This window comes from Pelodiscus sinensis, chromosome 1, assembly GCF_049634645.1.
Source record: "Pelodiscus sinensis isolate JC-2024 chromosome 1, ASM4963464v1, whole genome shotgun sequence".
Classification (NCBI taxonomy): domain Eukaryota; kingdom Metazoa; phylum Chordata; order Testudines; family Trionychidae; genus Pelodiscus; species Pelodiscus sinensis.
The window spans coordinates 23,504,869-23,532,206 of record NC_134711.1 but is presented as its reverse complement, the minus strand read 5'-3'; the positions used below and the strand labels follow the sequence as shown (position 1 = coordinate 23,532,206).

Sequence of the window (27,338 nt, the reverse complement as noted above, 5' to 3'; positions counted from 1 at the left end):
TTCCACACCCTGAGCTGTGTAGTTCTCTGGCAGAAAAATCCTTATCTACCCCCTTCCCAGCTGCATTTCTGTTGTCTGCTGTCTTGATGCCAATCCCAGCATCATGTCTTCAGCGTTATGTATTGCCAATCCTGGAGGACAGAAAAAGATATCAGGTTTCTCATTTCAATGCCTGTATACTCCCATTCCTATTGGTGGTTACACATTGGGGGAGCTCTCGCTGCATCCTTAGCTCAACAGAATAGAAGGCTTCCTCCAGTGGATAGAGTGTCCTTCATGTGTCATTGGGAGGATCTGATCCTAACTTGGGGGAGGGAAAGGACAGAAAAAGGCTCATCAACCGGGATTGACCTCAGAGAAGCTGGCAGATTTTGGGAGAGGTTCCATCACCCAGCTGGAGTTAGTCTCAGTATTAATGGGTGATGCTTATTGATTCTGGTTAACTTAATCAATGGGCACTGGGGCAGCTTCCTGCCTGTCGGAGGCATGGAGCTGCTTGAGACCTGCAGGGGCCCACTGTGGACAGGGGCTGCTCCAATCTTCTGGAGTGAAGTTGACTATTTTGAGCAATACCACTCTATCTGCTGGATATCTAAGCACAGCAGATCTGTTCATGTACACACAGTTTGGTCTTGAAGTCTTTCCAGGAGAATTCATTCAGACCTTACACTGAGACAGTCATGTGGGACTGTGTCAAAAGCCTTATTAACACCAAGATATGTCAATTGCTTTCATGCATCCGTTAGGTGAGTTACTCTAACAAAGGAAATGGGGTTGATTTTGTATTATTTGTTCTTGAAAAATCAATACTTACTAGTCCTTACATATAGGCGGTTTCAAGCAAATATTTTGCAATAATGGTAAACTTAGGTGCTTACAAGTGTAATAATTTGTTCCAGTATCTTCCCAGGTATCAAAGTGAGTGACTAGTCTGCTCCTGTTTCTAAATATAGGCACTATCTTGCTAATATTATAAAGATACTCTTTCTAGCATCTCAGAAAAGGTGTACAGCATCTGGCTTGTTAAGGTCACTAAAAATGAGTCAGGAACCAGTAGTTAAAATTTGTCCCTGGCGATTTCTTGTTTCTCTAGAAAAGACATTTTAGCAAATTTTAAAATGCCTTGGAGCTCAACACCTCAAAACAACCCTTTCTCCTCCACACCACTGCTAGCAATTAGAGAAGTGTCCCTCTTCCCATTTGACAGATTGAGACCCTGTAGTACATGAAACGGCAATGATCTACCTCAGGTCACATAGCAAGATGATGGCAGAGCCAAAGAGAAAAGCCAATAAAGGCAGCAAGGAGGAGGGAAACGACTAGTCGACTAGTGTGTTGACTCTCCAGATAGCCCAAACAATAGCTCAGGTCACCAGTGGGATCACAGTCAGAGCACTTGCCTATTTCCATTTCTCTCTGTGGGCATCCCACACTGAGGGCTGAAGAGAGCAACCCAGTAAAGGGAGAAGAGCAGGGAAACTTTAAAAGTAAAACTTCAGTGTCCTCAGTGCTTCTATGGACAAAGGATTAGGTGAGGAAAAAAGTGTGCCACCTTAAACTATTCTTTTCTGTGCTTATAATTTGGCCAGCACCAGACAGATCAGACTGAATAGATACCAAATCTGTCTAAGATTCTTCCTTTCTCAAAAGGGACATCTGTTGTCTAGAGAAATTTGTATTGGGAGAGTGGAAAAGTCCAAATAGGCTCTTCCTCATGCTCATATATGTGAACCTGAATGCTCTCTAAGTCAAGGAGAGACCTCAAGAACCAGCCTCCCTTCACCAAAGCCATAGGAGGGACATAAAAAAGGAGCCATTCTGATAGTTCCCCTGCCTGTGGTCTGTACTGGCTGGCAGTTTTTAGGTCTCTCTGTGATGTCACCATTTCCAACCTCCTTTGACCAATAAGCTGAGGTCCAGCCAAAGGTCCTTATGATGTCACTTCCTCTCCCACCTCTGCCCTGCAGGGCTAATGTCTTGCCCCTGGCTAGCCCATTTGGGATATCAAAGCTGTCTCTCCTGTGTCACCCCACTCACCTGTTAGTTCTGGGGATCAAGCAGGATACACATGAAGACATCAGAGGCTGCTCAATGTAACACACTCAGTTTCTTACAAGATTGTAGACTCTCAGGCCTGAAGAAACTATTAGATCATCTAATCTCTCACATACACATACACACACTGGTTATGTCTAGACTGGCATGATTTTCCGGAAATGCTTTTAACGGAAAAGTTTTCCGTTAAAAGCATTTTCGGAACAGAGCGTCTAGATTGGCATGGACGCTTTTCCGCAAAAGCACTTTTTGCGGAAAAGCGTCCGTGCCAATCTAGACGCGCTTTTCACGATCAGGGCTTTTTTGCGGAAAACAAATCTGAGCTGTCTACACTGGCCCTTTTGCCCGAAGGACTTTTGCCGGAATGGGAGCAGCATAGTATTTCCGCAAAAACACTGACAATCTTACATGAGATCATCAGTGCTTTTGTGGAAATTCAAGCGGCCAGTGTAGACAGCTGGCAAGTTTTTCCGGAAAAGCGGCTGATTTTCTGGAAAAACTGGCCAGTCTAGACACAGCCACCTTGTATATCACATGCCTCCTGTATAGCTCAGTAGCATATTTGTGACCAAAGCACACTCTAGAAAGGCACCTAATCTTCTTTAGTAGAAATTTAAGAGATGAAGAAACCACCACCTCCCTTGGTAGCTTGGAGAAAACTGGTGAAGTGAGGGGAAGGGAATTGATCCCAAAGCCACACTTGTGAGTCTGTATCATCATAACACATATTCCCACTAGAACTTCACTAAGGTTCAACACGCACTCTTAGATCTGGCTTTTCTTAACATTGAAAGGCCTACATACAGCTCTTTGTACTTATATAATTATTAGAAGACTTACCTGGCGTTGCCTTGGATCTTCAGGGCAGGGGGGATTGGTAGTGTGGGAAGTGCAGGAGTCAGGGCAGAGCCTTGAGGATGTGGGGGGGTGGGTCATGGTAGCAGGCTGGAGACCTGGGGGAGTGAGAGAATGAGAGTTGTAGGGTGAGGAGGAGTTTGGGACAGGAGTTCTCATCTAGCAGTGCTTTTTCTCCCCCTCTCCACTCCCTGCCCCTGTGCCTTCTCTCTCCCCCAGCCTTCTGTCTCTCCCTGGTTGCCGGGACCTTCTGTCTGTTCCCAGCTGGCAGGGGCCTTCTAAATCAGTGTGCTAACCACACTTTTAGAGAAAACACAGGTCTATTTTTATAAGAGTGCCTTTACACCTTATTCCACTCCCTGTAGTGGAATAGCTACACTGGTATAAGACCGCTTTATACTGGTATGACTGTCCATCCTTGGGAAGTACACTGTTTTAATTCTACTGTTTCAGATGGGTAGCCAAGTTAGTCTGTACATGATAAACTTAAAAAACAACAAATAGTATTGTAGCACTTTAAAGATTAACAAAACATGTAGATGGTATCATGAGCTTTCGTAGGCACAGCCCACTTCTTCAGATGACACTCCAATCTGATCAAAGTGTCCCAATTTTTCACACTTGCTTTCAAAATATCTTAATTGGGCAGTCTCTAAAATATATAGGTATTGCATACACCTGGAGGTGCAGATTCAAATATCACTAGTGATGTAGTTATGAAAGAGAAACAGAAAATGGAATTTAAGGTTTTTTAAAGGAATTCAAGTATTTGATACTGAAAGCATGTTTTAGAGTAAATATTGGAATTCCTGAATGGTCCTAAATTATCAGTGAGCCTTTCTTTAAGAGCCCAAAAACTGGGGAGCCTTTCAGAGCCCAAAAATTGGGGAGAGTTTTTTGGCCATTCTTTGCAGAATTAAAAGACCAATCTCACAAGAGACTGAATCCTTTCAATATCTACTAACTTCAATGTGAGCTAAGGTTTCTCTGGTTCTCTTAGGGTCAGACTTGTATTCGGGAATTTAATTACATGGGTCCCATTCCTATAATCAGATCTGCACAGACATGCCTTGGTACCCACAAGAAGCCTCCAATTTTGATTATATTTATTTTAATATTTGTGATTCAGTAGCACCCACAAAACCACCTAAGACATACAACCAGCTCCTTTGTGCTGGGCACGTTACAGATGCACATTGGAAGACAGTCCATGCCGTGAAGAGGCTAGCATCTAAATAAATCAGAGAGATGAAGGGAGAAAAAATAGGCACAGAAAAGGTGAAGTGGCTTGCTCTACGTCTCAATAGGTCAGTAGCAAAACTAGGAAAAGAACCTGACATCCACTCTAGGATTCCTGACAACCACTCCAGTGTCCTAGTCAGTAGACCAAGACATGACTGACTTGGGCCACAGTCTGTATTATAAAATAGCTAAGATATTGTGCTGTTATGAATATAATTAATATCTATTTTATCATATATTAAGAACACTTTTAAAACTATATCAAATAGTGATTTCAACCATGCCATGTATAGCCCCATTAGTTCAGTCCTTTTATGCCCTCTCTGTAATTTGAAATAAAATATCAATGCTTGGTTGATTTAAAAAAAACAAGACACTGAAGACTACCATAAACATAATTCAGAAACACATGGCAAGCAGGGCTGTGTAATTATTTTGTGGTTTGAATAGATGATGCTGTCTGGCAGAACCCTTTGTCTGAGGAATGGCAGTTCCACAATGCTAGTGGGAATGTCTTTCACTCTATTAGTCTCCTATTTATCTTGTTTCAAAGGTCCCCAGGAATCTAATTCATAGACTGACCTGCCCAAATGTAGTTGTAGCTCTCTCTGCCGTGGTCTACACTAGGGAGTTATTTCAAAATAACTCCCCTTATTTTGAAATAAAAAGATGACACTACCAAGTCTATTATTTTGAATTACATAGTGTGGATGCTCAGCTGCTGTTATTTCGAAATAATTGGCCTCCAGAGGCCTTTCACAGATGCCCTTGTGGCCACTCTGGCCACACACCTGACAACTCCACTGGGATGTTGCGCTCTCTGCGGTCCAGGTGGGTGAGGAGATTCTAGAACCTCCCCTTGAGGGTGGGTGAGGAGATTCTAAAACCTCCCCTTGAGGCAGCCTAAGGCACACTCCAGCACCATCTGTCACTTGCTGAGCCTGGTATTGAAGGTCTCTTTGGTGGTCCAGGCTGCCCCTGTAGGGCTTTATCAGCTAGGGGAGACAAGGGGTCAGCTGTGTCACTCAGGATACACATGGGCATGTCCATGTCCCTGACCCTGATGGTGCAGTCAAAGAAAAAAGTGCCAGCATGCATCCTGAGGAAGAGGCTTGAGTTCCAGAATATGCAGGCATCATGCACCTTCCCTGACCACCTGACATAAATGTTTGTGAACTGGTCCTGTGGTCCACGAGGGCCTGGAGCACCATCAAGAAGTACCCCTTTCTACTGATGTATTCAGAGGCACGGTGGTCGTGGGCCAGGATGGGGATGTGGGTGCCAACAATGTGGTCCCACCAGTCGGAACTGGTCTCCCTCTACCAGAAGCAGCATTCCACGGTGTGCAGAGGATGAAGGGGAATTTTGTGCATCAGGAGAGCCAGGGCCTGGGTGAAGCAGTCCCCCGGTCTGGGCTGGTTATGGTAGTCCTGAAGCACCGCGAGGGCAGTCTGCGCCCAAGAGCTGGCACTGCTTTGCAGCAGCTCTGGCTCCATGGTGTGAGTTATTTGGTGTCCGCAAGGGCAACCAGAGCATGTGGTGCAAGTTTGGTGTCCCATGAGGGGTTTGTTAGTGAAGAAGTGGAGTGTGAGACATGGCTGTAGAGAAGAACCCCTTGAAGCACAAGTCTCAGCTAGCTTCAGGAAGCAGCTACTAGAAGTGACTGCTCTTCTGATGCCCTCCTGGAGTGCTTTTGAGGGCTTTAAATGCAATATAGGCTCCAATCAGTGTGGATGTGCTATTTCGATGGTGCCTTGTAGTGTGGATGCGCTATTTCAAAATAGTCATTTCAGGAGTTATTATTTTGAAATAAGTTATTTCAAAATAATTTCCCAATGTAGACATGCTCTCTGTGAGAGAGATAGAAGCAAGCTTTGAAAATCCATATTGGCAAACTGTTTAGGCTGATAAGCATTTATGGGCAAAATGTGAATATTAGTATACTGGCTGTTTTTCTTCCTTCAGTAATTTCAGCACTTATGTGACTATTTCTACATTGGTCTATTTGTGTCTTGGTTCAAGAGACTCATTATTTCAGTTTCCATCAAAATTCTTTGATGTTAATAGGAGTTGGATTGGGCCCATTAGTACTTTCCCTAAATTTAAATCTGGAATAAGAATGTTCTACATGGAGTTATTCAGGAATGGTTATTCTGCTTTCAGTTCACACTCTTCTTGTTCTGAGAATAACTTTCATGTATAGACAAGCCCTTAATCCGAGAGGCATTTTTTTTTTAGCCCAGGCTAGAAGTTTATTATTCCAGTTCACTTAGAGAAGTTTGCACTACTGCTGTACTTGCTTTGTGGATAAAAAAAAAAGGATTTGATTCTCCATCATTTCTAATCCAGCATCTTTTACACACACTATTCACATGAAAATAACACAATATAAGGAAATTCATGAGACACTATATATTTCAAAAGTGAGCTGCAAACATTAATATTTTTAAGATATGGAAAATAAAAAAGGCTGATATTGAATTTCATAGGTTGAAAATGGAATAATTGTTCTATTATTTCCAGACATCCAGTATGCTAGGTAGTGTGCAGACACAATCCCTGCCACAAAGACTTTACAATCTAAAAAAATTAATTCCTATAAAATAATGTAGATGCAATATAAATACAGCCTGATATGAAGTTATTTTTCTTTTTTATATGCTACGAAAGCAAATTAAAAAGAGCCATACAAGTTCTAGCATGTCCAATTTTAAATATATTTCTTTGGACATAACCAGAAAGTAGAAAAGCACATCTGAACTGTGCAAGGTAGGGATGTATGCAAGTAGTCAACTACCCGAGAAGTCTAGGTAGCTGAGTTGACTACTTGACTACTCACATTCCCCCCTCCTACACACTTGCTGCTTCTGTATTAGAGGCAGCAAGAGGGGAAGCAGAAACCAGTGCTGGTGGGGGGGAGCCAGCTTAAAAGCTGGTTCCCCCCAGCACTGTCTACACAGTGCCACCTGTGCCCCCCATGCTGCTGCCTCTGTGCTGCTACCATGAAGCAGCCTCTGCCCACTGTGGGCAGAGGCTGCTTCACATCCCACAGATCATCCCCTGAGTGCAGTGGCTGGGGCTGACTGTGAACAAATGCTGCCTTGGCAGCAGCCTCTGTTCACGGCCAGCTGTATCCGGTCTGAGCCAGGGCTGCGCAAGTCCGGCTCAGTCTCAGCTCCTGCCAGTCCAGAACCTACCCCCACTGCGGTTCTGCAGTTTAAATATAGTAGGAGCCGGGTTGCCTGCCCACCTGGCTCTTACTACATTTAAACTGCAGAGCCGCAGTGAGGGAGTAACTCCTGGAGTCTCTCTCCCTTATTGACTAATCATTTGGTTGATAGAATTTCTGTTGACTACATGTTTAGCTATTTACTTGCCTCCTAATATCCCTAGTGCAAGGTAGAATTTTAAAATTAAAGGTAACTAAATTTTTCCAAATTTTAGTTCATTATGCTGGGATATATTCCAAAGGGACATTACCAGACTCCATTAATCCATCAGCCAGCCCAGAAATGTGAATGCTTTTTAGACACAACATTAAAGCTCAAGATGCACTAATTATATCATAAATCGCCTCCTGCTTAACAAAATAGTTGTGTCTCAAATGTAAATATATTCTCAGATATAGCTTTTAGCACAAATCTTCAGAAAAAATAGATGCAAGTTTATGTCAAGATATTTAGCTATCCAGTGAAAAAGTGAGATAAAATGAAAGGAATATTAATGATGTTAGAATAAAAATTGAAGCTATAATAAGACTAGAGGATTTACCCAGCATTGCTTGAGCTCCTAACTGAAGTAATTTTTGTTTTTCTTCATTTAAATCATTACTCTGGGGTGCAGCTGGAGCTATGGATGAGGAATTCAGTATGAAGGTCCCCCTGGGGAGAGAAGATAACTCTAGCCCTCTGTCACTGCAACAGCTTGTTGCCAGGTGAGAAATGCCTGTCCATGCCTGCTGCAGTTGCAGTTAGTACAGCCAGTGAAGGCTGCATGTCTCATGGCTAGGGGACAGACAGGCAGACAGACCACAGGTGTGTGCACGGGGTGTGCCAGGTGTGCCCAGGCACACCCTAATGTTTCAAAGGGGGCATGAGCGAAGGGGTGCTGTGCCAGGTTTGCCGCGCATGCGCGGCCAAAACCATCAGGTCTTAGGACCCCACGGAAAGAGGCGGCAGGGACGCAGTAATGTCACCCAGCCGCCCCATCAAGCGAGGTGAGTTTAAACCCCAGGCGGGAAGGCGGGGGAGGGGAGGTGCGCCCCGGGCAGGGGATCGGGTGCAGTGCGGCTGGCCTGGGGGGAGGGGGGGAGGTTGGAAGCAGTGGCAGCCCAGCTGGCCTCGGGGAGGGGAGGGGACAGGGAAGGGGGCAGCGTGGCTGGCCTCGGGGCGGGAGCCGGGGGAGGAGATCGCGCGGCTGGCGCCCCCCCCCCCCCAGAGCTGCTTCTCATCCCTTCTTCCCCCTCAGCCCTCCTCTTCCCCCTGGCCAGTCCCTGCCTCCTAGCCAGTCCCTCTCCCCCCCCCCCCCAAGATCAAGTGTGTCCAGTTTTTTGGGGGAGGGTCTACCTGGCAACCCTACGAGTTGGACCCAGTGCAGGCACCAAGTGATGGGGACTGCTGGAAGATTTGGTGGTGATGAGGGACTTCAACTATCCAGATATATGTTGGGAAAATAACACAGCGGGGCTCAGACTATCCAATAAGTTCTTGGACTGCATTGGAGACAACTTTATTTCAGAAGGCTGAAAAAGCTACCAGGGGAACGCTGTTCTAGATTTGATCCTAACAAATAGAGAGGAATTGGTTGAGAATTTGAAAGTGGAAGGCAGCTTGGGTGAAAGTGATCATGAAATCATAGAGTTCACAATTCTAAGGAAGGGTAGAAGGGAGAACAGCAAAATAGAGACAATGGATTTCAGGAAGGCAGATTTTGGTAAGCTCAGAGAGCTGATAGGTAAGGTCCCATGGAAATCAAGACTGAGCGGAAAAACAACAGAGGAGAGTTGGCAGTTTTTCAAAGGGACATTATTAAGGGCCCAAAAGGAAGCTATTCCACTGTGTTGGAAAGATAGAAAATATGGCAAAAGACTGCCTTGGCTTAATCACGAGATCTTGCATGATCTAAAAATAAAAAAGGAGTCTCATAAAAAATGGAAAGTAGGACAAATTACAAAGGATGAATATAGACCAACAACACAGGAATGCAGGGGCAAGATTAGAAGGTAAAGGCACAAAATGAGCTCAAACTAGCTACGGGAATAAAGGGAAACAAGAAGACTTTTTATAAATACATTAGAAGCAAGAGGAAGACCAAGGACAGGGTAGGCCCACTGGTCAGTGAGGAGGGAGAAACAGTAACAGGAAACTTGGAAATGGCAGAGATGCTTAATGACTTCTTTGTTTCGGTCTTCACCGAGAAGTCTGAAGGAATGCCTAACACAGTGAATGCTAGTGGGAAGGAGGTAGGTTTAGAAGATAAAATAAAAAAAGAACAAGTTAAAAATCACCTAGAAAAGTTAGATTCCTGCAAGTCATCAGGGCCTGATGAAATGCATCCTAGAATACTCAAGGAGCTGATAAAGGAGATATCTGAGCCTCTAGCTATCATCTTTGGAAAATCATGGGAGATAGGAGAGATTCCAGAAGACTGTAAAAGGGCAAATATAGTGCCCATTTATAAAAAGGGAAATAAGAACAACTCAGTAAATACAGACCAGTCAGTTTAACTTCTGTGCCAGGGAAGATAATGGAGCAAGTAATTAAGGAAATCATCTGTAAACACTTGGAATGTGGTAAGATGATAGGGAACAGCCAGCATGGATTTGTAAAGAACAAATCATGTTAAACAAATCTGATAGCTTTCTTTGATAGGATAACGAATCTTGTGGATAAGGGAGAAGCAGTGGATGTGGTGTGCTGTTCAATATCTTCATCAATGATTTAGATATTAGCATAGAAAGTACGCTTATTAAATTTTCAGATGATACAAAGCTGGGAGGAGTTGCGACTGCTCTGGAGAATAGGGTCATAATTCAAAATGATCTGGACAAATGGTCTGAGGTAAACAGGATGAAGTTTAATAAAGACAAATGCAAAGTGCTCCATTTAGGAAGGAACAATCAGTTTTATACATACAGAATGGGAAACGACTGTTCGGGAAGGAGTACAGCAGAAAGGGATCTAGGGGTTATAGTGGACCACAAGCTGAATATGAATCAGCAGTGTGATGCTGTTGCAAAAAAAGCAAACATGATTCTTGGATGTATTAACAGTTATGTTGTGAGCAAGACACGAGAAGTCATTCTTCCGCTCTACTCTGCGCTGGTTAGGCCTCAATTGGAGTATTGTGTCCAGTTTTGGGCTCCGCATTTCAAGAAAGATGTGGAGAAACTGGAGAAGGTCTATAGAAGAGAATGGTTAAAGGTCTAGAGAACATGACCTATGAAGGAACCACATTTCAAGAAATGTTCTGTCAACTTACTGTTGACAAAACCCTGTAGTCTAGACACCCTCACACACCTTGTCTCTCTCTCATCGTAGAGCCACCACAACCAGAATAAGACAACAATCTGCTATACATTATTAAAACAATGATACAGCCAGCATTAATGAGTAATGTGAAATACTGGAGTCTGAAATTGCCTTGTACTGAGCAAAGAAAGCAATGTTCAAATGAGTCTTAAAAAAAAAAAAAACCCACACATTTGGACTGAATCAGAGTTTCTTGCAGAAGAGATTTATGTGAATAAAGTGACCTGTATAAATTACCTTTGCTTTATGGAGATTGTGTTGCTTAACTTTACATTCCTTTGCACAGTTGTTCATTAGCCTCTAGCTAATTCAATTTTTTTATTTATAGGTTGTTCTCCAGATAATTAAATTGTAAATACTTTTTCTCTTCCATGGTTAATCATAGGGCAGCAACTGCACAGGCCTACAGGCCATTGACATTGATCCTTTGTACTCTTGCATTGTAAGGAAGTCTGGTTAAATAAAAGAAAGACTGTTGGCTCAGCCTATACTGCCATTTCTTTTTGCTCATTAACACAGTTCTCCCTTTTGTAGCTGGTGATTAGGAATTTCAGTTAGGGAGCATTAAACTGTACGGTCGTCATTCTCCTCTTTTTCTTATGGATATTAGCTACATAATAAAAAAGAGACCTGTCATATTAATACCAAACAACTCACTACCTGAGGTGCTAGGGCTTCCATAAGGCTTACAAATAGATGTTCCTTTCCCAAGGAAAAAAGAGGAAAAGAAAGAGACTCATTTTGATGCAGCAACTGAATAAGAAATCGCTATGAGAAAGTTCATATGTTTCATAAAAACAAATAGATTTCCCATGCTGCTTACAGCGCTTGCTGTAAAATAATCCTACTAGAAATGAGCGCCTTTTTGTTTTTCTTCAAGGAAGGCATCCTTGTAAAATGCTCTTTTCTGACCTCTGTCTTCAATGACATTTTGGTGCACAGTTCTGTGTTGTTATTCTGATTTTAACAGTGAATGATGATCCCTCTGAACACATGCAAAGCAGCATTTTTGTGAGCCTCTTGCTCATCATCCCTTTACAGGAACCTTTCCTTTCAGGAAACAAATATGTTATCCCTTCGCTATCTGATGTCAATCAAATTACTCAGAATATGGACCACAGTCTTTCTCAAGATAGCTATTACTCTTTTATCACTGCCCAGCCAGTGATGGATGCTGAACAGTAGCGCAGTCGGTATCCTGTTCTGAAAGAGGCTATAAAGACAACAGGGCTTCCCTTGGGTGTAGAAACTGTTAATGCCAGTTATAAAAACCTCCCACTAGAGTAAATGCATAGTACAGTACTATTCCTATATCCAGACAATCAAGATATTTTGGAAAGGTCTTTCCTAGGAATGTTAATGGTTAACTGGTAAACATCATCCAATAATGGTGAGGCTTACCAGTTAACCAGTGGCCTAGCCACACCATGCTGTGGGCCACAGGCACTCCAGCAAGGCCGGAGCAGCCCCCACCAGCATTGGGAGGGCTGCTCCACACCAGCCCTCATTTAAGTAGTTAACCGGTTAAACATAATGTTTAACCAGTTAACTGATTAAATGGTGACATCCCTAGTCTCTCCTGTTCTCTTAAAAATCTCACTTCTTAGCCCATTTCTTAAGCTCTGCATTCTCAGCCTCTTATTGCCTAATCTCCATTTATCCTTATTTGCCTTTTGGTGGATTGTTAAAACATGAACAATAGCCAAGAGAGAAATGCTACCCTGTTTTGATCCAAGTGATTAGCCAATACTCAGGGCTTTGCAGGTTGTTTCAGTTAGGTAGAGAAAACTCGTGATGGAGTCAGTTATTTCTTTGATGCAATCTGGTTTATTTTGAAAGAATATACAATGCCCTGTTTCTCCAAACAGCAGGACTCAGAGAGCGGCTGTAGTTCAAATAGTTACAAGAGGCTGTTAAGAACCACTAGCACCTCCATTGGTTGGTTAAGTCATTAAAAGGTGGAAGATGGTGTTTGAGTCCACCCTATATCCTAGTTGAGACCATTAGCATAAGAATTAAACTTGTGAATGAAGTTAAGTTCCAATCCTTCTCTGTGTATTTGGCTTGTGGAACTGGTCTGAAACAAAATGGTGACTTGGAGATCTATTAATGAGTGTCCAGGAAGATTAAAGTGTTCTCCAACAGGTTTTTCTGTATTGCCTTTTTGGATATCTGATTTGTGTCCATTAATTCTTTCCCACAGAGACTGTTCAGTTCAGCCAATATACATTGCAGTGGGGCATTGCTGGCATTTGATGGTATAGATCACATTAGTGGATGTGCAGTTAAACGAGCTTGTGATTTGGTGGCTAATGTTATTGGGTCCAGTGATGAAATCGCTGGTATAGATGTGTGTGCAGAGTTGGCACCAATGCTGATTCCTGGATTACTGGGTTCCTGGATGATTATGATGGAGGTGTGTTGCATGGCTACTGGAAAGAATTTGTTTGAGGCTAGAGGGTTGTCTGCAAGTGAGAACTGGCCTTTTCCCCAAAGTCTCTGAGAGTGAGGGGTCATTTTCCAGGACAGGTTGATAATGAATTGGAGGGGTTTAAGTTGTGGACTGTAGGTGATAAGTGGAATTCTATTATTTTCTCTTCTGGGCCTGTCTTGAAGTAGTTCATGTCTGGGTACTTTTTTGGCTCTATCTTTACAACAGAAAAACACCAATACAAGTGAAGTCAGATCCTGCATTAACATCTGCTAATGCAGGATCTCTCCACCCTCTTTTTTTTTGTCTGCTCTGGATCTGTCTCCCTCCAAACAAACCAATTTTTGGCTCAGGCTAACAATTCCAGGTAGATTGCCTCCTGATAAGAAACTCAACATGACCAAGAGCAAGCTATTGTGCCTAATGGATAATCTGTCCCTTTGTATGGGGGAGGCCATATTTAAATAAGATTTCATGCAAATGACTGGGAAAGCAACAACATGGAAACTGCCTGACTGATGCAGAATATAATTCTGCACTGGCTAACACTGTTCTATTGAAGAACCTCTCATTAAAGGCTGTTTGAAAGTGTTAAATGAGCATGAAGTAGTAAATCAGTCCTCACTAATGTTGACTGCTGACTGCCTACATTTAGTTTGTCCTCATATGTGCTTCTTTGTATTTTTTGAACTTTTCTTTGTAATCTTTTATAAAATAAATCTCTCTCTCTTTTTTAAACAAAGAGCATAGCATTCTCGTGTAGAAGTATGTGAATGTAATATTTCATAGTAGGAGAAGGAACTTAGGGCCCTGATTCTGCTCTTATTCTGGTGAAAACTGAGTAATTGCATGGAAATCAATAGAATCATACAGGTGTAAAGCCAGTATTAGAAACGACTGAGACTCAGGATAAATATAGAGAACTTTAACATCTCATTCAGAAACCAAGCATACAGTTTGTTGATGACCCTTTAACTGTTGCTATTTATGCATTTCTTAGGTTGAAAATGGAATAATTATTCTATTATTGCCAGACATCCAGTATAGTAGGGAGTGTGCAGACACAATCCCTGCTACAAAAACATCAGGGAGACCTCAAGCAAATGGCTTCTTCCCATAACTTAATGGAGATGGATTTGCTGCTAACACGGATGGCTGAACAGAATGGGGAACATCATCATAGCAACTCTTTCAACAAAAGGCCAAGCAAAAGCAGTAGCTGATCCACGATTAAACAGCCCAACAGCAACAACTGATGAATCAGGTGGTCATGTTTCTGTGGCCATCCACCTCTGCAGAGCCAATGAAGCTCAATCCAGCATTGGCCTCTGCCCTGGCAAGCTTACTAAAATAAGGCTTGATGACAATCTTGAGGCCTTCTTTGAAAACTTTGAGCAAGTGGACACAGTAGTCTGGTGGACCCTTGACCAATAAGCTATTTTGCTAGCCTCATGGCTCACCAGGGCAGTGCACACCACTCATCATGCTTCAGACATTGTTGTGACTAGAGAGTATGCACAGGTCACGGTGGCTATTCATGACACCCTGGGACATCGCAGAAGAGACATTCCATCAGCACTTCTGTAATGAGAAGTTCCTTCTGGGAGAAAGGCCCCATAGGGTTGCCCAGAAGCTACAAAACTTATGCTGGAGATTGGCTTAGATCAGAGATGAAGACAGGAGTTCAAGAAGTCAACCTATTCATACTCAAACATTTCACCCAGATACTGCTTCTGGAGCAGAAGACTGGGTGCTATGGCACTGTCCCCAAGCCATGACTGATGCCAAACATCTCATGGAAAATTATCTGGTAGCCAAGACCTCTACAATGAGGCCACAGTAAGGACTCACCAACTGTCTACACCACTGAATGAGAAAACAGGCTGTGAAAGCTGATGTCTCCGCTCACCCAGAATCAAGAGTGCATGAGGAGCAAGGGTACCATACATACCCCAGAGCCATCAGCCATTGGCCAAGTCTAAGAGACCACTGATTCACAAGAGTTTATGATGGGAATATCTGTCATTTCCAACAAAGGGAGCTCCCAAGAATTCAGAGGAAGGCCCAGTTGAAACAGCGCAGACTATGATGTGTGTTTTACATATGTCCACCCTGGGCATGGATCCTGAGATTGCTAATGTTCCTCTTCATATATGAGCAGATTCTGGATGCAAGGGTCACAGCAGGTTGCCACAACAGGATGCTATGCCAGACAAGTCACTAAAAACTGTTTGGACTATACGGTCATGCCCTAAACGGCAAGGATTGAGAAAGGAACAAGTACAGGAAAGTGGAACTGGGCTTTTTGCCCAGAGGACCTGCCAGAGAGGGTGTGCGGCCCCTACTGGATGAAGGAGGTAACCTAGTGACAGATGATGTGGGGAAAGCTGAAGTACTCAATGCTTTCTTTGCCTCTGTATTCACGGAAAAGGTGGGCTCCCGGACTAATGCACTAAGTGACACAAGATGGGATGAAGATCGACAGCCCTTGGTGGGTAAAGAACAGGTTAGGAACTATTTAGAAAAGCTAAACGTACACAAATCCATGGGTCCAGACTTAATGCATCCGAGGGTACTGAAGGAGTTGGCAAATGTCATTGAGGAGCCTTTGGCCATTATCTTTGAAAAGTTGTGGAGGTCGGGAGAAATCCCAGATGATTGGAAAAAGGCAAATGTAGTGCCCATCTTCAAAAAAGGGAAGAAGGACGATCCAGGGAACTATAGGCCGGTCAGTCTTACCTCAGTTCCTGGAAAAATCACGGAAGGGATCCTTAAGGAATCCATTTTGAGGCACTTGGAAGAGAGGAAAGTGATTAGGAATAGTCAGCATGGATTCACAAAGGGAAAGTCGTGCCTGACCAATCTGATTAGCTTCTATGATGAGGTAACTGGCTCTGTGGACGTGGGAAAGTCAGTGGATGTGATATACCTTGACTTTAGCAAGGCTTTTGATACGGTCTCCCACAATATTCTTGCCAGCAAGTTAAGGGAATGTGGATTGGATAAATGGACAGTAAGATGGATAGAAAGATGGCTAGAAGGCCGGGCCCAGCGGATAGTGATCAACGGCTTGATGTCAGGATGGCGGTTGGTTTCTAGTGGAGTGCCCCAAGGTTCGGTTCTAGGACCAGCTTTGTTCAGTATACTTATTAATGACCTGGATGAGGGGATGGATTGTACCCTCAGCAAGTTTGCAGATGACACTAAGCTAGGGGGAGAGGTAGATACGCTTGAGGGCAGAGATAGGGTCCAGAATGACTTAAACAAATTGGAGAATTGGGCCAAAAGAAATCTGATGAGGTTCAACAAGGACAAGTGCAGAGTCCTGCACTTGGGACGGAAGAATCCCAAGCATTGTTACAAGCTGGGGACCAACCACTTAAGTAATAGTTCTGCAGAAAAGGACTTGGGGATTACAGTGGATGAGAAGCTGGATATGAGTCAACAGTGTGCCCTTGTAGCCAAGAAGGCTAATGGCATATTATGTTGCATTAAGAGGAGCATTGCCAGCAGATCCAGAGATGTCATTAGTCCCCTTTATTCAGCTCTGGTGAGGCCACATCTGGAGTATTGTGTCCAGTTCTGGGCCCCCCACTACAAAAAGGATGTGGACGCATTGGAGAGGGTCCAGCGGAGGGCAACCAAAATGACTGGGGGGCTGGAGAATATGACTTATGAGGAGAGGCTGAGGGAGTTGGGTCTGTTTAGTCCGCAGAAGCGAAGAGTGAGGGCGGATTTGATAGCAGCCTTCAACTTCCTGAAGGGAGGTTCCAAAGAGGATGGAGAGAGGCTGTTCTCAGTAGTGACAGATGGCAGAACAAGGAGCAATGATTCAAGTTGTGGTGGGAGAGGTCCAGGTTGGATATTAGGAAAAAATATTTCACTAGGAGGGTAGTGAAGCACTGGAATGGGTTACCTAGGGAAGTAGTGGAGTCTCCATCCCTAGAGGTGTTTAAGTCTCAGCTTGACAAAGCCCTGGCCGGGTTGATTTAGTTGGGATTGGTCCAGCCTAGAGCAGGGGGCTGGACTTGATGACCTTCTGAGGTCTCTTCCAGCTGTATGGTTCTATGATTCTATGATCTCTGGGCAAAGAAATAGGGGCCAAATGTTGGGTGTGCTAACCAGTAGGCTGCCAGGCCCTTTGAGTGCCCTAGCAATGGGTCTAATGTGTCCTTTCTCCAGGGGATGAATTTTGCTGTTTTGTTATACCCTCTGGCTATGTCTACACTATAGCCTCTTGTGCAAAAACATATGCAAATGAGGCAAAGCGTGGAATATTGCCATGCCTCATTTGCATAATTAATGAGGCTTCGTTTTTGCGCAAGAGGCTTTTGCACAAAAAGGAGCCATCTACACCGCTCCTTTTTGCACAAAAAACCCCTCTTGCGCAAGAACCATTCTTCCTGAAAAATGCAGAAGTACAGCTCTTACGCAAGAGGGGGTTTTTGCACAAAAAGGAGCAGTGTAGACAGCTCCTTTTTGCACAAAAGCCTCTTGCGCAAAAATCGACCACTCATTAATTATGCAAATGAGGCATGGCAATATTCCACGCTTTGCCTCATTTGCATATTTCTTGCGCAAAACAGCACAGTGTAGATGTAGCCGCTGTTTCTTGATCAGATGTTCACCACCAAGCTTAAGTCTTTACTGGTATTATTGTGAAAATCATATTACACAGAATCTCTGATAAATCAGATTTGTATTCAGTCATAAGATTTTGTAGGTGATCAATCTCCATTCTGTAATGCAGTAATTTAATCATTTTAATAGCTGTTTTATTCCATTAGTAATCCAAATGTCCAGGTTCTCATCAGCCCCAAAACAAACAAAAAAAATATATAGGCCAAGTTTTTCACAGCAGGCCAGACTTAAATTCTCCATTATCCCTGCCTGGATTAGCATTCTAGTGCAGCAAATGGTAAACTGCAGCAGCTTAATGTACATTAAAAACAAGTTTTTAAATTAATTAAATATAAACAAATAACCACCAAAGTATCCCTTGTGTTACAATTTCTATAACAATCTATTTATTTTATGATGTTCCCACAAATCTAGTTTACACCAAAGTGTAGCATTTATATTTTGCACTGATTTTTTGGGGAGGGTACAGAAAATGCATAACTTCAAAAGGGGATGCTAGAAATGTTGACAGGAGGCTAAATAGTGGCTAGGGCTTTTGTAACCTTAGAAGCCATAGGAAGGAGTTTAGGAATGTAGCATAACAATATTAGCTGAATGTTCCTGCTCAGACTGTCAGCAGTAAAATCTCTAATGTTGGTATTTAAGTTGTCATCTTTAAATTTCACAGTTGAAATGTAAATGAATTGAATTTAATGAATGGGGTGAATTTGTTAGTTCACTTCTCTCAAGACTTTTATTTCAGACTGAATCCAGAGTCATTGTGCACTTGTTTTAAGGTTTTCTTCACAACAAGAAAGGATAGAAATATTCTTTGTAAATGAAAGAATAGTTTTATTGCACAATACTGTGTCAAAAGGTTGTTTCCATGGAAAATTCTGTGGCCACAGAATACATGGTCACCGAATGTCACCCTCAAACAATTATTGTCCCAATATATTCAAACTAGAAGAGGTTTTTTTTAAAATTTTTGAACTCATTTTATATGCCTTGACTTGACAGACAGTAGTAATTTTAATTGTAAACCTTAACTATAGCAGACTGGTAGTCTACTGATAAAGTTACACGTATCCTGTAGGTAATAGCTGATGTGATGGGATTTACAGCCCCCACATTAAGATTAAAAAGAAATAGTGGAGCAATATTGGGCTAAGAAGGCACCATCCTCAGCAGCTGCAGGGCATGCTCCTTATATAGAGGACCTTTTTAAAAGAGAGCTCTGGTCCTCAAGCAAGGGGGACTTTGAAGTACACACTGGCTTCAAGAAGACAGACAGCCTATAACTGCTGAGACAGAGAGTATTATTGATTTTACATGGTTTTACATGATTTTACAAGCAAGACAAAGAATCACATTCTATTCATACTTATCCTAGTTTTATATTGGTATAATTCCACTGACTTCAAAAGTATTACCCTTGATTTACACTGGTGTGAGAAACAGGAGAATCAGGCCCAAGGACACTGACCTAAAGAGCTTATTGTCTCATCTTGTGATGGATTGGGGTGGAGGAGAGAACAGTATTTGGTGATGAATATGGATGACTATTTTTAAAAAATATTCTAAGACTTTTCAGATAGTATGTTGTAATGTCAGGGGCATCAGCAACAGGTGTAATAAACCTGAGAAGGCTCAGCCTCCCCCGGTGCAGCCACTACCACTGGTTGCAGGTTTGGAGGGGGAGGTTTTTGCTAATTATTATGCTCCAGAAAGATTTTAGGGAAGGGTTGCCAATTTTCTACTTACACAAAACCAAACGCCCTTTCCCCATCCCACCTCAGAGGACCTGCCCTTGCCCCACCCGCTCCCTCTGTCACTTGTTCTCCCTACCCTCACAACTCATTCATTTTCACCAGGCTGTCTCAGGGAGTTGGGGTATGGGAGGGGATGAGAGCCCTGGCAGAAGGGTGTAGCATCCTGGCTGTACCTCCACTAGGTACATGCCACCACTTCTGGGAGCCTCCTGAGATATGTGCCATTTGAAGCCTGCACCCCTCATTCCCTGCCATACCCCAACAACCTTCCCAGTCCTAAATCCCCTCTTGCCCTACAAACCTCTCAGCCCCACCTTGGGGCACCCTCCTGCACCCCAAACTCTTCATCTCTGACCCCACACCAGAGCTCATACTCCCAGCTTGAACCTTCACTCCCTCTCCCACCCCAATCTAGTGAAAAGGAACAAGTAAACAAAGGTTGGGGCCAGCAAGTGACAGGAGGAGGAATGGAGTGAGCTGGAGGCAAGGTCTTGGAGAAGAGGCAGGGCAGGGGTGGGGTCTAAAAGGGGTAGGAAGCATGGCAATGGTGTTCAGTTTTCTGCAGAAAGTTGGCAACCCTATAAAGCATATAGGGAAGTGTTATTTACCCCTTCACATAATACGAGAACCAGGGATCACAAAATGAAATTAATATTTCAAATATTTCAAACATTAACATTTCAAACAAACATAAGGAAGCAGTTCTTCACACAATGTACAGTCCTGAAAGTCATTGCCAAAGAGGTTGTAAAGGCCAAAATGAAAACTAGTTTAACAAAAAAATTAAGTTAATGCAGGGTAGATTCATCAATTGCTATTAGCTGAAATGTTTAGGGATGCAACCTCATGCACTGGGTGTCCCTAACTAGGAGTTGGAACCAGGAGAGGTGAGAGCTCCCTAAAAGAAGGGGGAGGGGGGAAAGCACCAGTATTCAAATCATAGCACCATGCCATCCTACTGAGGCCTCGCACCTGTGCTACCCATTCTCCGAAATACTCTGCTCTTGCACCACAATTCCCCTGAGGCCCTTCACTTACAACACCCTTTCTCCCCAAGCCCTGCTCCACCTCTGCCCTGCAAGACCCTGCCTCCTCTTTCACACTTACTTACTGCTTGCTTGCCCCCTTATGACCAGTAAAAAGTGATCACTTTTAAAAGTGATGAGGCCATGGCTCACCCTGGTGGAGCTGGATGACGGAGGATGGATCCCCATTAATTGCTTCATTATGTTCATTTCCTTTGTAGAATGTGGCACCAGCCACTGCCAGAAAATAGGATATGGTGTTAAATGAACCATTGGTCTGACCCAGTATGTTGCTTTTATACAGTCTGACATTGCATGGTGCATGCTGTATTGGGCACAGATTTCTAGCTGCATGTTAATAAGATGAATAACCAACCCTCCACCCCTTTGTCAGCTATTACAGCTAAGGATGTTTCCCCATGGAAATTTAAAACTGCAAACTACATAGATGTCAATTGTATTTATGACCCTCAGATATTGGCCTCTATAAATGTAGGTTACACAGAATAGCTGAACCTACAGCTGTAGCTGGATAATACACAGCCCCATAAACTAGGCAGCTGCTAGCATATACTAGTAATAAGCATCCCTGCTCATGTTTGAGTCATATTTACAGGGCTTGGGTGCTGCCATCCCTTAGGCTGTCTCATGAAGTGACTTTGGAGCATGCTCCCAGGGCTGGCCTGCATGCTTGGCTCTGCCCAGCAATGAGCTTTGCCTAGCATACTGATTCACTGCTGGACTAGCCCCCAGTCCTAGCCCAGGCTTTCATCCTCCCCAAGGTCACTTCCTTGGCACCCACTCACAGACTACCAGGGCCCCTGCACACGAGCTCCAGATTCACGGGGACAGGTGCTGAGTACCCAAGTGACGTCAGAATCGCCCTGACACGTCACACAGCTTTTCGCCGCGCCGCTGACGCATCCCTCTCACTACCAGCGGCGGTCGGGGCCGGGCGCCTTTGCCTTTACCAAGATGGCCGCGGCGTCAACTGTTCTCCGCGGAGCCATCTTGGTAACGGCGCGTGGTAGGGGGGCTCCTTCAAACTCCCTCCAGTTAAGGAGGCGGCAGTAGTGGGTCCGGCGAGCTCCCCCAGCTTCGGGGCGGGGGATGGCTCCCGAGCAGGTGCCGGCGCCACCATGGGGAGGAGCAGGGCGCTGTGGCGCTGCCTCCCGAAACTCCTGGCGCTGCCTCCAGCGGCTGGTTGGCCAGGCAGAAGGCAGCCGCCGCCGCGTAACGGCTCCTGCTGGGGGGTCGTGGCGCAGCCGGCTGGGGAGAGCAGGAGCAGGAGGTGCCGCAGCGCTATGGAGGAGGAGGACGACGAGGGCGCCCAGCCGCAGCCCGAGGGGTGAGGAGAGCCCTTCCCGACCCGGGTTTCACTGTGGGCCCCAGCGCCAATGGGCTCCGCAGCTGGGAGAGGGGGCGTGGGGCCGACATGGGGGGGGGGGGGTTGGTGGGAATTTGCTCCCCCCGCACTGATAGCCCCCGGCTCTAGGGCTGGCACCTTTTGTCAGGGAACTGCCCAGGTCAAAGCTGCGAGCTTGGAAGGCAGCGAAGTGCGTTAGATGCCCGCGCCCCGCAATTGCTGCCTCGGACCTCCCTTGCAGCATGCGGTGTTCCAGATCAGGCGCTTACTCAAGGACAGTGTGAAGAGGTTTAACTACGAAGCTCCGACTGTCAGAGCTTGTGTCTCCCACCTGCCGAAGTGTATCCAATAAAAGATGTTACCTCACCCGTCTTCTCTAACTTTCCTGAACCACCTTGATCATTGCGCTGCCTTGTATAGACAGCATCTTGGCAACTGCAAAATCATCTTGGTCCTTGGTGGGTCTCTCTTGCTACCCTGAAAGTTAACAAATCAGGATTAGGGGTTCTGGGGGAGAAGACAAACTAGGGTATGGTGCTTTGTTGGGGTTGTTTTTAAAAAACTGTTCACAGTGATTTATTCCTTTTTGCTGCTTGTGTGGGCACACTTGTACCATTAGAGTAGATGACAGTGGGTGATCTCTGGCAGCTGTGTCAGTAAGAAAATGAGTTGTTTACAGTTGATGTAAATAAATGAAAGTGAAGAGATGTACAAGATCTACTGAGTCACTTCAGTCTTACTCCTTGCCAGCTTGTGGTTTTCTGCAATGTTTTCAAGTGTGTGGTCCATTCTAGTTTTATATCTGATTTTGTTGTGTTAATTCCGTTTAGCACAGAGAGCCAGACTTTTAACAGAAACTGAAATGGATTGCATGTAACAAAGATGCTGCAGATTGTCTGTGTTAAGTGGTCTAATCAAGATTTTTCACTATTAGTATACCATTTAAAAAAATTGGGCCCAAAAGTGCTATCTATGGCTGGTGAATGAAATTCTGGAAGACAGGTTTTATTTTCTCAGTTGCTATAGTTTGTTTCCTTTTTCATTGACATGGTAATTGCTGCAGTATCATTCAGAAAGACATGTTATATAATCTAAAACATTTGTATGCCTTCCAGCATTGCTATTGTATTCACCATTTTTCCTATTAAAAAGAAGCTCTGTAAACAGATACTAGTGACAAATATTTCTTATTTTTTTTAGAATTTAGGTGTGAAGTGAAAAATATTACTAAAGTTTCTTGATATAGTCTGCATAACCTAATCTAGATAATCAGTAATGATCTAAAGTACAGATTTATGCAAAATATTTGCAAATGGGATTAAACTATATGCTACTAATCTCTTTATGCAATAGCAGGAAATAAGTTTTCATGCAATGAAAACTTAATGGACTGTGATTCTAATATGTTACGTGTACCCTATCTATCAGCAAACAAGGTTCCCACTGCCCCCCCCTCTGTAAATGAGCTAGCAGACAGTCAAGCAGCCAAGAAAGTGTTCTCTTTTCATATGTTTTATTTCGTTCTAAACAAGACTGACTAAGGTACCACCAAAAATTTCTCATTGGGAAATGACTGACTTTTAACATCTCTTCCTTAGTAGACTTTTGAGATCTTAGACAAAAATAGTTAATAGATCATCAATTAAAGATAAAATGTGGAAATTAATTTACTGAACAGATGAAATTCTCAGTTTAAAAAAAAAAAAAGTCGGTCAGAAATGAGCTACCGCAACTGAAATACCTTATTCATATGTACTAAAATTGTCTGAAATCCAAACACCTGATAGAAGTCTTGGTGTCTGACAGTGAGAGAGCCTAATTTGACTCTCCTTGGAATATAATTTCTAAATTTGGAACCATTGTCAGTATGAAAAAGAGGACAGGAAGGTCAGGGACATAAGAATGTAAAGAGGTGGGTGAAGCAGAACTGCAGAAAGGGAAATAAAGGTTGTGTGTGCTATGGGCTTTATCTTATGGATTTTGAGTTGGCCTAAATAAAACAAAAGGCATGTACAGCAAATGAATAGGTAACAGCTGTCATAAAACTTTTGATACAAATATCCAACAGCTGTATTAGGGTATCTGGTTAGACTTTGGAGAATTGCCTAAATTGACATCTACTGCTCTAGTACTTCTCCATCCATAGTAAGTGACGGAGACAGCACCAATAACTTCTCCTTCCATCCTAGAATCACTTTTAGATTCTTGCTCTTTCTGCAACTCATCAAGAGATTGTTTTGTCTGAGATTAATAAGCAACAGATGCTGTGATAAGTTAGTGCCTTCATACATAACACCTTCTGAAATGGTGTTTTCTGTTTGTTCTGGTCTTCTATAAAATCACTTTGGTCTTGTTTTCATTATATTGCTTTTGTTAACAAACCTTAGTGAGAGGCCTTTTAATATGGCTAGAATACCGCTACATTCTAGCAGGATCCCAGTTCTGATTCCCACAGCACACAGTATGACCTTGGTAAATCACTTAGGCATCTTGGCCCAGATCCATAAAGCTCTTTAGGCTCCTAACTTCCATTAGGAAATAGCTTTGTGGATCTGGGTGCATGTGCCTCAGGCACTGGGCTAAAAGAAGGATTTCACAACAAACAATATGCTGTATTTCATCTGAATTTTCTTGGAGAAATAAATTACAGGAATAACAAATGAATATTATTTACTACTTATTTGTGCTACAAAAATACAAGATGCTCTACAATTACATAGTAAGGCATAGTCTTGGCTGTTAATACCATATAATAATAATAAAGACAAAGCTAAACAATAGAAATGGACTGACACTACTGAGGCTACAGAAAGATTTGGATAAAATAAGGTAAAGGGGCTATCCAGATAGATACAGTATTAGGACAATGTGTGCCATAATTTCCCTGCCCTAGAAAATAGACTGATAGGGTACAGGCTATTTAAGTCATCACATAGTCTACTGTACTAAAGAATAATACTAAGATGTTGGCATGTATGAAAAGACTTTTATTAACGAGGGTAAATTACTGTATCTGGAGCTGGTAGCACCAACTTAAAGTTGCCTGATACTTCCCTGTTTTCAGATGCTTATGTCCCATATCAGGGATGTGACTGTGTATGTATGAAATTTAGCCTAAATGCTTCTGCCATTTCCAACAATGAGATAAGGGAAAAATACATTGTTTGACCATGTGAAATAAATGTGCTTTTGTTTTCATTCGCCTTGGTGTCATTGATATGCCTTTATTAGCCCTGTGGAAAAGATGCTATTTTAACATTACAGTTGTGAGCAAATACTCCTCAGATCAGTGATGTTACCCAAACCATACAGAAGATCCCACTGGAGTGGATGAAGAACAATCTTGATTTGGAGTGATGGACACAGCAAAAAATAGCAGTTTTCCTTAGGAAGGCTCAATGCAGTATGGTGTTCCCATTGGTGTTTTTTGGGGGGAGGAGAGGAAGCAGAGTTATAGTCGTGCTGTGTGAAATATCATTTCATGCCAACATTTCCTGGTTTTCTATAATTGTGGTGCTTCTGTAAGGGAGAATGGAATGTCTTATCTCTGTGTACTGGCTTTTCACTGCATTTCAGAAAGAGCATGAGGTGTACAGAGCACTGTTGAGCATATGCTAGTGTAATTCTCAAAAAATCACACACAAACTTCTTACAAATGGTTATTTTGGAGAAAAGGCAGCATAGTGAAACTAAAATGATAAAAGAAATGGATGGGGTTCTTTTGGAGAGACAAGCAAAATCAGTGGTATGTGGATGCAAATGTAATTGAGACTAAATGGTAGAAGTATGTAAAGTAGCTAATGGTTTTTAATAAAATTACCTATGACCTATTTTTGATAATCGGACAAACCAGAATTAGGGACAGGTTTACATTGAGAGAACATCTCAGTAGACTTTCATAGAATCTTAGGACTGGAAGGGACCTCGAGAGGTCATCGAGTCCAGCCCCCCGCCCTCAAGGCAGGACCAAGCTCCGTCTACACCATCCCTGACAGATATCTCATGATACCATCTACATTTTTGTTAGTCTCTAAGTGCTGCAGGACTATTCATTGTTTTTAAAGTTGGTTCAACTACAGATTAACATGGCTATCCTCTGAAACTCTGTAGTGATGGAATCAGTTAAGTCTGCGCATACAAATCAATTGCAGGATCTTTGTGCTCATACAGAGCTCTGTTGATTTTATTGGGATGCTATGAAAGTACAAGGGTTCATGTATGCCAATCCAATTGCAGATCTGCCCCCTACACCAGCTAAGTTATCATTGCTGTTGGAATCTATATCACTGATATGCACTGTTTTCTTTTTGTATTTTGTATTACATTCTGGTTAAATGTAAATCATTACAGTATTTACTAGGAATGTCAACCTATAGTTGACTACACGATTTACTGATAAGCCTGTATCAAAGGGGTGGGGAAGACGGGAGCTGGCTCTGTATCAGAGGCACGCTGTATGGGGCAGCACACAGGAACCAGTCTGTGAAGGGAGCTGGTTTTCCCTTCATGGACTGGCTCCAGCCTGCTGCCCCTGATACAGAGGAAGCAAGTATGGGATCTCAGGGGGCTCCCTGGAAGTGGGGTCAGGAGCATACTGGCTGCCACCCCCGCTTCCCCTTCCTGAGAGTATAAAATGATGTGTAAGGGCTAAGATTTGATGTGGTTACACAATTATTAAATTAATCAATATCCAACATCCCTATTATTTACATTGTAGAACACATTTATATACATATTTAGGGCTGAATTTTAGCTTGGCTGAATCAGGGTGTAAATGACTATACTCTGTTGTGCAAACTATATGGTGAACATAAGGAAGCAGAGTCAGGGAAGGGGGTGGGAACTGCTGCTCCTTCTCTGCCATGCAAGAAAGATCAGGGAACAGCAAGCCATCCAGCATAGTTGCACTGGAGGAAGTTCTCTGTGTTTGATACTGCTGTTTTTTGGACTCAATATTCTGTCTTTTACATTGGGTGGATCATAATGACTCTAGGTTTTATGTAGTTTTTTTTTTCTGTCTATGTGCTGTGAGTAAATGTTGCTGTAGGCTCCTTAACTCTGAATTTTCTGACTTTTAAATGTTTTAAATTTCATTAATATTTTTTATTTTATTAAAAATGTTCAGTGTTTAGCTGTGTTAGCAGTTAGTCCCAATTAGACTTTAAAATTAACATACTTTAAGTTCTTAGTACAGTAACTTAATGTTTCCTGTATGTAGTAACAGAGCAAAAGAGACAAATAGTTTCGGAGTAGTATGTTTTTGGTGAATGTTTATTTTGACAATAAACTGTAAGAAATTCATGTTATTCATATTCATGAAACAGATGTAGATCACAATAATTAGTACCTTCTTCCTTTGCATGCCGGCTTAAAGATGCATGTTTACTGCTTACTTAATTTTTTAAATCAAATCAGTTACTCTGGTTTTACAGTGTTCATAGT

The 27,338-nt window shown here is 42.9% G+C and overlaps 1 protein-coding gene across 5 annotated transcripts in view; it reads left to right on the top strand.

The window, feature by feature from the left end:
- The first annotated feature begins 236 nt into the window (after positions 1-236).
- NAPEPLD (N-acyl phosphatidylethanolamine phospholipase D) overlaps positions 237-27,338 on the top strand; it is a 45,020-nt gene continuing 17,918 nt past the window's right edge. Inside the window, exons 1-2 of one of the 5 annotated variants that reach the window (XM_075926791.1) lie at positions 237-746; positions 14,114-17,335. In XM_075926791.1, coding sequence (XP_075782906.1) covers positions 15,659-17,008 — 1,350 coding nt within the window. In that variant the 5' untranslated portion in view covers positions 237-746; positions 14,114-15,658 and the 3' untranslated portion in view covers positions 17,009-17,335. Of the gene's footprint in view, positions 747-14,113; positions 17,336-21,439; positions 21,879-27,338 lie in introns of those variants that run through there. The other 4 variants (XM_006137533.3, XM_075926784.1, XM_006137532.4 and 1 more) reach the window with 4 other exon arrangements.